General features: G+C 44.2%; 1 protein-coding gene across 1 annotated transcript; it reads right to left on the bottom strand.

Moving 5' to 3' along the window:
• Positions 1-404: 404 nt before the first annotated feature.
• LOC118755138 lies at positions 405-7,832 on the bottom strand (the record flags this gene model as incomplete). The annotated part of the gene is given in 2 exon segments (XM_036489983.1): positions 405-4,504; positions 7,072-7,832. Coding segments are annotated over 2 exon segments (4,212 nt in total), but the record flags the coding sequence as incomplete, so codon positions are not given.
• Positions 7,833-11,425: the final 3,593 nt, after the last annotated feature.

Raw genomic sequence — 11,425 nt, 5'->3', positions numbered from 1 at the left:
TTCATACAAATTTTTAGGTTTTTAATTAGATTTCTTAGAAACTTTCTGAGTATGCAGTTTTGTAGCTCATTCAATTTCGGTAAAATAAAGTGCAAGACGGAAGTAGCTAGGACTTACCGTTGATTTTTGGCAATTTTGTTTGTGGAAGGTGTTGCCCAATTCCTCCATACAAAAAGATTTTCGAATATATTTTGTAAACATCAATGGTAAGTCCAAGCTGATTCAACCTTGCACTTTATTGAACTAAAATTTAATGGGCTAAAAAACTGCGTATTCAAAAAAAAATTGTAAAAAATCTGAAAAAAAATTGAAATTTCGATTAAAATTTGTTAAATTGAATTTTTATAAATGTTCTACAAAGTTTCAAATTTCGATTTAGATGGTTTTTTTATGAAGCTGTATTTTCATAAAAAAGAAACAAAAAAATTCAAACAATGAAAAATAGCCAAAACTTACTAAAATATCTAGTTCCTATTTTAATTTTCGCAACCGATAGTTTGAACAGGGAGAAGGATTTTTTTTAATGGTAAAAAACGGCGCCATCAGCTAAGTATAGTTTTTTCTTTTAATGTTTGCTGATTTGCTGTGCACCAACACTAAAATCATTAAAGGTTTCACGAACACATTCAGAACATTTCAATGACTATTAATAAAAAGTAATTTCGGTAATACTAAGAAATATTATTAGTTATGCTACTTTACCTTAGTACTCCTTATGCCTATTTATGTATTAGCGTAATCACATGCCGTAAACTACTTAACTGCCATGGCCTTACTGCTGTTGATACAATTTACTTACATAAATAACACTAATGACCACTCGGCAAGAAGGTAGGCGGCCAAGCATAGATGCATACACACATACATACATACGTATGTTTACCATGCCTATTAAAGAGGTGCGACTGCCCAAAAACGATAATCCTCATCAAATTCACCAGCACTCAATCAGACAAAGCTCTCAGTGAGGCACAACCACCCTTTCACAACCACGCGTCTGGCTAGTCTGCCGCCTACGATATTTATTACTTTTTTCCCTGCAACGTGCTCGCCTTATTTCTTGCCATTACTGCTGTTACTGCCATCACGCGCTGAAGCATTTGTGTTTGCATTCGTTTTACTGTCACTGTCACTGTCACTGTCACTGTCGCCGTCATTACTTTGACTGCCATCACTAATATCGTCATTACTATTTTTATTGCTGCTGTTGCTACCGTTGTCATTGTCATTGTTAGATCGCCTATATTTCGGTGCTATGTAGTAGAGCCCATCCTGCTCGCCTGTCACGGTTAGCTGTGGCAATTGTGGCGGCAAACGTTGGTAGGCGTTCGGCCGATAGATGGGCGAATAGACCTGCGGTCGCACCACCTGCGGATGCGAAATATATTCACTGTCCGGATTGATGGGTGGCAACGGTTGCCGGTAGTTCACGAGTATATCACGATGCAATGGTATTTGTTGTGGTTGATATTGACGTTGCGGCGCTAATTGTTGTTGTGGCGCGTAGTACTGCGATTGGTGGGAAAGCGGTGGCGGCTGCGGTTGCGGCGCGTTATAACGCTGTAGTTGCGCGGCGTAGGGGTTTAGCGGCAAAGCCGGCTGGTAGGGATTAATAAACTCGGCGTCGGGATTGAGTGGTGGCCGATTTGGTGCGTAGTTTACGTAAGTGTCATTCTCTAAACTCCAAACGGTTTGCGGTGGCTGTTGCTGCTGTTGTTGTTGTTGCTGGTAGTTGGACTGTGGCGGCGATGGTGGTGGTGGTTGCCGATAATTGACTATGCGTCGCGCATTTATTTGCTGGAACGGTTCTTCATAGAAACGATTATTTTGACGCGCATGCAGCGTTGGGCCGCCATAGTAGTAGCCGCTGAATCCACGCTGCTTGGGTGAAATGCCCGGCGGCGGACGCTCTATACGTTGATATTGAGGTGGCGGCTGTTGCGGCGCCGGTGGTGGAGCGTATTCACTCAACTCTTGCTGTTGGTTTATCGAGACCCATGGCGTTTGGGTAGCGATATGCGTGCGCGGTGTGCTCGGATATTGTGGCAGCTCCTGGTCAGCCGAGCGATATTCAGGTGCCACAGGCGTTTGTTGTAAATACTTTGCACCTACACGTAGTTTTTTCGGACGACCTTGCCCAACTGGCGGTGATTGCTGCTGCTGATATGGCGTATCGGGTTGCACCGGCACTAGCGTGGTGGTTGAGTGATAACGCTGTTGCTGTTTTTGTGGATATGGCTCCTCTTGCTGACGGTTTGCATTCGACTTCTCTACGTCAATTGCATGGAATGAATTCTCATCATCCACTGGTGGACTGTAGGTGACCATTGGCTTGAAGGGCGCTTCGTCATATTCTGCTGGCGGTTGAAAGTCACCCGCGTTCTGCGTTGGTTGAGCTGGTTCCAAGTTTTTGGATGCGTCGAAACTGAACTCGTATATTGGCTTGGCTTTGGGTGTGCGCGGTATACTGTTGTCACGCAATTGTTGATTCTGGTAGTAGCGCAGCGTTTCGCGTATCGCATTCACCTCTTGTTCGAAATTCTCCAGTGGGCGTGGCTTGTAGACTGGCCCTTCTACAGGCGGCGGCGGCGGTGGTGGTCGTTTATAGCGCACCGCCTCCGGTTTGGGTGTGATGTAAACCACATTTTGTGGCAAGTATTGTCGTTGTGGCTGCAGCTGTGGTGGCAAGTAGTTACGTTGGTTCTGCGGCTGGGATTTGAATGGTCGCTTACTGGTCGCATACAGCTTTATCGGCTTAGCCCGCACAGGCTTCTCTGTTGTGGCGAGGAAATCGTCAATAACATTCGTAGTAACACCACCAGGTTGACGTTTAGCCTCAAAGTATTCGTAGTAAATAGGATTGGATTTCGAAAGTGTGTCCTGGTTGTTGCGTGGCGTTGTACCTTCAAAAGCGATGGCATTTGGTCGCGGCTGTGGATATTTGTTGGAGGGAAAGATGGGTATGTGCACAGCAACTGGCACGGGTATGGATTGGATGACCTCGGGTGGAGCTGCGGTTGGGGAAGGTGCCGGTGGAGGTGGCAGCTTGCTCGGTGGCACCACATGCGGCGGCTCTGGTGTAATGATAATTGTTTTTGGCGAATATTGATGTATTTTCGTGATGACTTGCGGTCGATATGGCGCCTGAGTTGTTGTCGAGGTGGTTGTTGTTGTTGTTGAAGTGGTGGTGGGGGTGGTAGTTGTTGTGCTTGAAGTACTTGTAGAAGGCGTACCATAACCACGATGCCTGGGTGGTGGAGGCGCATTCGTTGTATGTACTTTGTCTGACTTTTCCAGACGGCTGAATTGATTAGCAGGCGGTGGCAACACAATACCCGGCACAAGTGGTCCCGGCGGCACCGGGTTGCTGTAATTACTCTTGTAAACAAAAGTGTATGCAGGTGGGTAATACAAGGATGGATCATCTTCGTCGAAGTAGTCAGTGCCATTCGAGTTCTCCAACGAACCGTTACGTCCAAGTGGGAAAGGACCCAAATTGGGGAATGTGATGGGCCGCGCATTGCTCAGGAACGGATTGACAAACGTTTGGTTGTGATAGAGCCACGGCGGGTAGGGCGCCGGGTAGAGGTAACCCGGGTCGCCTTGTGCAGCATCTTGAGACGATCCCGGCCGGGTAAGAAGATTCTTCTCGTTGTCACTATCACCTTCGGACGATGCGTAGTTGGCTTCCGGGCCGGCGGGATAAACTGGTATCGATTCGTTAGCGACCGGATAGACGACCGTGAATTTATTATTTCCGATAAACTGTAGCGGGCCATTCTCTTCGAGCTGGACAGGAAATGGTGGCGGCACTTTCGGATTCGGTGGCAATTTGATTTGCCTACCGGGCGCATCGTAATCATCGATGGGCGGCCACGGTTCATCCGGTTCGCCCTCATTGAGATTACCACCCTTGATCACAAGCAAATGATCTTCAGCCAACCAGATGTCCTCTTCATTGAGGCCACCAAAGGTGCGTTCATTATCTATGGGCGTCTCCTTATTCGGCAAGTAACTGATTACACCAGGCCGTTTAGGTGGACGACGAAATAGCTCTTTTTCAATCAAACCATACTTGCCGTCACGCACTTGATCGGAAAGTGTTTTCTTCGATTCATCTTTGTTCTTCTTCGATTTGACTGTGTTCTCCTTTCCAGAGCCGGCGCTGAGTCGCAAGATACCATTATCCCAATTATCGAATTCTTCCGCATCTTCCAGTAGCGCCTCATCGTCATCGTGATCTCTTCTCAAGTAAAAAGGCTTTGCAGTTGTGGTCGTTGCTGTATTTGTTGTTGCTGCAGGAGTGGTGCTCACCTTAGCCAAACGATAGGTACTGCTCATAGTTAATTGTCCCCCCTTGGAGCGTACATATTGATATGTAGGCTTGTGGGTTGTTGTTGAATTAGAGATAGTGCTGTTGGCTGTGACGGCGGAGACTTGAAATGTCGAACGGCCCTCGGAGTTTTGTATGTGACCCGCTACGAGTCGATGTATCATGCGCGGCCTCAAGAAATAGTAAAAGGTGAAGAAAAAGTGGTTGTAAATGGTAATTGGTATTACATCTGTAAATTGTTTGCAATAAATTTTTTAAATAACGTAAAATGGCCAGTGAAAGCTTTCTGACAATATTTAATAGCGTAAGGATGATTTTAATTGTGAATTGAAAAAAGTTGTGATAACTAAAATGGGGTTGGGGGAAAATGATTTATATTGAGCTTAGTAAGTCAGACCAATTGCAATCCACGGGTCCTTTGTAAGGTGGAAGGCTCCAGGCAAAGGGAACGACATAAAAATAATAGGAAAAGTGCAAAAACTCGCATGCCTTGGCATATTATATTACGCCTGCTTGGGACTTAAATACGAAGATACCCATTAGGTTCCCGACTAGCGAAGAATGGGATGCAGGACTGCCAGTATCAGAGAGGGGTATATCCATTTACACTGACGGTTCAAAGATGGAACAAGGAACTGGAGCCGGTGTCTACTCGAAGGACCTGCAGATCAACCGGTCGTTTCGTCTACCGAAATGCTGCAGTGTTTTCCAATCGGAGATTTGTTGACAGTAAGGCCGCCCTCTGGCATTAGGACCTAAAATAGTGAAATCGGGAATTGTATGGAAATGTCACTAGGCCGTACCAACGTCACTCTATGCAGGGTCCCCGGACATAGCAATATTGAAGGGAAAGAGTAGGCTGAGAGATGGCCAGATGTGGTTCAGAAATTCCAACAGAAGAAGCGGATAGCTCCGTACTACCACCGTTTAGTGATCACGCTAGGAAAATTAATGAATACACCGTGGCTTTGACGAATTAGTTGTGTAACAAACGGGAAGACTGTGAGGCCACAAGATTATAATGACCGCGGCTTAGTAGGAAAAAGACAAGGGACATACTGAAACTCAATAGATCTGCAGTAAGAGTCCTTACCGGCGTCATCACAGGATACTGTGCTATAGCACCAATGCTTTAACGGTGGAGAATAACAACAAGTACTCTCTGCAGACGCTGCCATGATGAGGATCAGGAAGAGACAATTGCCCACTTTCTGTGTGGATGTCCAGGTCTACCGAAGAAGCGCCTCAAGCACTTCTCTCTCTCTCTCTATACTCTTTGAATTATAGGTACTTGTCTTCTCCTGACACTCAATTAAATAGGGAACTCACAATGGACAATTCCGTCTCCACACACGCCCTCCTAACCTAACCTAACATACTACTCAAAATCTAAAGAAAAGCAAATGATATTTATGGATGACGCTTACAAAGTTAGAATGAAAATATAGTATTCTCCTCAGAAAATGAGAGGAAAACGGACGATTATTGTTCATAAAAACATACATGTTTTTACAAGCACAGCATTCTTCAAGGCGATCTTCAAACAATCGAGGATAGATTTTCTTTCAGACATCAATATGTGCATTATCATATTTGAACTTTTTTCCAGCTTCCAATTTTCGATTTTCCTTCCCTTAAATCGCTCAAATTACGCACTGTGCGACGCCAACGTCGACATGGCGGATGAACTAAACTCCGATACAATGTAGCCATTTTGAAAATATATTTTGAGATAAAAAAAAATAATTACTTCTATCGCAGGTCATGGTGATTACCATGTAAAAATTATTGGGCATTTAAGGGTTGTCAACAGGAGCTGTTTTTGCTCGATAGGCAATTGAAAAGCAGAACAATATTTACATACGTTATACAAATCTCTCATCATGTTTCTTATATGGCGCAGAAACTTGCACGATGTCGCAGAAAGATGAGAAGTCTTAGGGGCCCTCGAGAGAACTATTCCACGCATGATCTATGGCCCTTTCTGCGTGGGTGACGGGACCGAAGAAGATGGAATGACGAACGGTACAAGCTTTTTAATGACATGGACACAGTTAGACGCATATAAACACAAAAACTGTACGCATGGATTACGAGACTCCAGTCAAAAGTCTTTCGACTAGGCACCCATGGGTGGACAGCGAAAGAAACCACGTCCACGAACACCTGGAAGGACTATGTGCAGAACGATCTGTCAGCACTTGGGGTGCACAACTGACACAACCCCGCAAAAGAGAGAGGCAATTGGCGAAGTTGTAGTGCCACATATTTAAAGAAAAGAAGGATTAAGGAGCGAACTTTTCAGACAACTTTACATCAAATGTAATTTCCGTCTGGGGGTATTTATATTATCCGCTACTATATATATTAACTACATTAGTACATATTCGACAGGGTAATTACTTCATTCCCGATTAGGCCACTCCTTCGATTACAAGCCACGCCCCGCTTATTTAGCTGCGGCTTCGGTACCGAAACGACTGCTTTATCTCTCCTTAAATCCCGGAACTGAAGCTGATCATTAAAGCGTTAAGTTTGTGTTTAACCATTTACAACGCTAGTGCTTGACCCACAATAGCCTCAACTACCCACCATTATTACAAATCATGTGCAACAAAAACAATGAAAATATGTAAGCAGTAAATCGCGAAATGCGCATCGTAAATCGCCAATCGCCAATCACTTGGCCGCGGCGTATGCTGGTTTACTAAATAAAAATGTCTAAAATGGTAACTCACGTTTTTGGTGTTTGTGGCAGACGCGTTGAATTCGCCTTTCCGACATCGCCGACGCCACCGCCACCGCCGCCGCCATTGTTGTCTGTCTGCTGCTTCTGTGCTGGCGTCGCGCGTTGTACGTTACTTTGCACCGCAAAGGTGGCGATTTGTTTTGACTGGCGCTGCAGGAGTGGTTGATTGTGTTGATTCGTCACCGCATCGTTTGGCGCGGAAACTATTGATGACGCTTGACGCGAAACGCCATCGTGACGATGAGTGTTCAGCGTAGCCACCGTTGCAGACGTCACAGATGGCGACAATGAAGCTGTTGATGGCGGCATTGCCGATATTCGTGCTGCCTTAACGGTTGCGCTCGTGCGCGCTGCTTTGATGGTGGCATTTTGTTGATTGTCGTTGTTGTATTTATTGTTTTTATCTGCGCTGCTATTGCTATTGTTTTTGTTATTGTATTGTGTCACGCGCTTTATTTGGCTGTTGTCAATTTGTTTGTTGATTTTGATCGTAACAGCACTCCTATCGGCGGTGTTCGCTACCACCGCATCCGCACCGCTCGTTTGAGAGTTTTGTGCTGCAGCGGCGCTCAAATAGCTACGATTTTGGCGCACATTCGTCGTTGTGCTTCTTCTATCAGCAGTGCGCGCCAGCCAAGCCGTAGTAGGTGCCGCGGCGGTATTTTCTTTAGAGCCGCGCGGCAGACGACGCGCTGTATGTGTTTGTGTCGGCTGCCTTGTCGTGGTTAGCGCCACCGCTTTAGTTGTAGTTCTTGCTGTTGCTGGCGCTCTTGTTGTTGGATGCGTCATCACTGTGGTTGGTCGCGGTGTGCGCATTAATCGTGGCGCACGCAACGATGGTGGCTGTTGTGTTGTTGTTGACGTGGTACGTTTACCAATGTGCGCGGAAGTTGACTTCTCTAGCTCCGCCGACGCATACACTGTTTTCGGCTGTAGCGTGTCAGCGCTGGTGTGTTGCGATAATAGCAACAACAACAACAGCGGCAGCAACGGAAGTAACGAAATAAAGTGCAAGGCCAACGACTTCATCTGTAAGGAAAAGTAACAAACAAGAAGCATATAAACTATGTAATGTTAGTGCAACGGATATGAGTTAATTTGATAATATAAATTTATTATAGACAATAGGCATTTAGGTTTATGAATGGAAGTGTTACAAGTGAACACAAGCGCTTGCACTTATTGTTTCAACACCAGAGGTATGCCGCTCCTGCAACAAATTGCTGCAAATAACAACTAGCCGACGTTAAGCGCGTGCTAGCCCATCTCTTTCAACAACAAAATCCATATATTAATATACGCAGATCCCCGCCAGTCGTCATGCCGCATGCCTATCACCTGACATATGCATGAACATAAATGTTTAGCTCAGCTCTTACTGGCACGAGTCGTGCAGCGCGTCGAAACGATTTATGCTAATTAGCGGTAATGGATTCAACTATCTAACAATTCATGCAAGCACTTGGAAATACACGGACGTGCTAAAGTTTTGGCAGTCTAGGCTAATATATATGTAGGTATGTTGTTTCTTTGCTTGCTGGCTGCCCCAGCTACTCTGCCTGTATGACTGCCTGTTCGTGTGGCTACTCATCTCCTACACTCGACGACAGCGTTGGTCCCCTTTCGGCTAGACGTTTTGTCTGTATGCCAGTCTGCATGGCACGTGTTGCATAAATTTCAACATTGAAGGTTGGAAGGAAGAGCGCTTTTATGCTTGCAATAATTTAGTTTGAAAAATAAGACATGAGGATGCGAATACCGTTTGAACGGTTGGGCAATTTTTAAACAGATAGGGCTGGTTTTTCCTCCTCAACTTAACTTAGTTTAGCTATTTTTTGGACTTAGTCAAGAATAAGCTGATTAAGGCAGTCTGCACATGGGTCGTATAGCTTTAGACGCGTATTAGATGCTACATACGAACGTTGTACGCTTTGATGCCGCACACGTGCATTTAAATGGAGGGCGGTATACGAGTGCTCAGCTTCACGAATTCGTCAAAGCAAGCTAGCTGCAAATCGCTTGGCGTACAGCAGTGCTGGTAGCTAGGCATACGTACGCTTAGAAAAGAGAAAGAAGAAGAAGTTTGTTTACAATTTTCCGCGTGCATGCATTTCATTAAAAAAAAAACGATAAAACAATAAAATCCGTGCAAATAATAGAAAAATAACTGAAAATTAATTAGAGAAATAATAATTTTGCATCACTTGACATTTTTTGCCTGATACTTTGACGCTTTGAAGTTCCTTCGTGTGCAGATCTTGAGGGGTAGAGGACTCGGTGCTGCATAAAAAATTTTATACGCGTCTAAAGCTATACAAACCGTGTGCAGACTGCCTAAGAAGTAGACTAACTTTTGGCTTAGGTTAACCTACTTTTTAATCAGCCTATTCTTGACTAAGTCCAAAAAATGGCTTAACTAAGTTCAGTTGAGTTAGAGAAACCAGCACAAAAAGCCCATCAGGATCGGAATCGTAACAACGACCAAAGCCGATGACTAGCGGCTTTGTGGTATTGATAAGTAATAGTAACGACAAAGGCTCTGGGAGTCTTGATTTTAAAGCATCATTTAAGCTATTTTTTTACCCACTTGAAAACACTTTCGAACATCCAAGTAAGTAACCAGTCTCCCAAGCTCTTTTAAATGTGCATAGCAGTTTAGATGAAACTAGATTTGCCGTCCAAACAATCCAAACTCCGAGACGAACATACAGTGGTTGAAACAATTATAGCCGCACCACATATTATAAAGATTTTGTTGTTCAATGAAATTCTGAAATAGGGCGTTCTTAAAGCGTTTTCTGAGATAAGGCGTTTTGGGACTGGCTGCCGAGACAGATCGATCTTCCGATCGAGCAGCATCGCTCTCTTTTGGCCATTTATTACGTATTTAGTAGAGTAGTGACTCGGCACCCTCACTAGACTTTTTAAGAAGTACTCCGACGCGATTGATAGAGAGGCCAGATATTCCTTTACTGATTTCGAGTGCACTATCACACCGTTTAGCAGTGAGTCTACCGCTTGCTTGATGACAGCAATTTCTACCTGAAAGACGCTGCAGAAGTCCGGAAGCCTGATCATCAACCCGGTCTCCAGGTTTTGATCCGTCTTCTCTTGAGGGAATATTGGTTGAGAAGGAGCTTCTGGGAGTCATTTCGGAGGAGCTGAAATCTCTGTGTTGAGGGCGAAGTCAAAGCCCTCCAGAACTCCAGAGTGTTACCACCCGGTTTCCGTGAGCCTAATAGCAATTTGTGCTGCGACAATTCCGCTTGCCGACTTTATTTTATTTTAATTTTGCCTATGGGACAAAGCACTGTGAACGGGTCCCCGACGACTTGTAGGGTTTGCACGAATTTATCCCCCAGGCCGTGCGACGATCGTTCAGAAGATTGCAAAGAAGTACATTTGACTGTATTGCGAAGTACGAAGTACAATAGCTAAAAAACGTACTTTACTTTCGAATGAAGTACCGTTGGTCACATTACGTATGACCGACTCCGAACGGCTTTGACGGATTTGAAGCTGTTTCTTGGGGCATAAATACACTCGTAGGTTTGCCATTGCCTGCCGAGGGGCGAACACAATTTGAAAAAACTTTTTTTTTTTTTTTTTTTTTGATGTTGGTCTGAAACTGGGCTCGAATTCAGGCCCTGCGGAATGGTAGCGCGCACTGCTAACCACTACACCAAAGCGGCCGCCGGCATTAATAATTTTACTGAATTTAATTTATAATTTTTCTTTCCTTTATTATGAAGTTAGTATGTATACATAGATATGTTTGGAGACCAATGGCGATACGGTGACTCGCCTCCAGGCAAATTAAGGTACATACCACAGCAGAAAAGTTAAATGCAATAAGCACAATGTAAAAACTATATAGCGCTTAGCTTGAATGCAATTAATTAGATCTAAAATCTAAATTTTTTCTTTACTGCATTTTAAACCAGTTTTGGACAACTAAAAAATATTTTGGCTGATAGTTGGTTGTTGGCGTTGCTCTTAGCCGTCCGTAGTTGCAATTTCAATGGACCACTTCACAGTTTGTATGCCACAACAACGAGCAGCAAGTATAAACTAAATAGTATGTGAGCTGGTATGAATGTATGTATGTACTATGTATATACAAGCGTTTGTTCATTGGTCTTATGGCCTGCATAACGGCAACATAGCACTAACGGAGCAACAATCTGAGCTAACTGTCTTAGGAAAAAATAATTCGAATTCGAAAATTTTTTACTGTATGAATTGGTATTTTTTGCTTGTTACTTTGTGATTTTATTTTGTTTTTGTTTACTTTTTGTAGCTGTATGGCTTTCAGCCAACACTGTCAATCATGTCGCCTGCCG

This window comes from Rhagoletis pomonella, unplaced genomic scaffold, assembly GCF_013731165.1.
Source record: "Rhagoletis pomonella isolate Grant_MI unplaced genomic scaffold, Rhpom_1.0 Rhpom_scaffold_05454, whole genome shotgun sequence".
Classification (NCBI taxonomy): domain Eukaryota; kingdom Metazoa; phylum Arthropoda; class Insecta; order Diptera; family Tephritidae; genus Rhagoletis; species Rhagoletis pomonella.
Note: the sequence above shows the minus strand (reverse complement) of the source record. Positions and strands in the feature narration are given on the sequence as shown.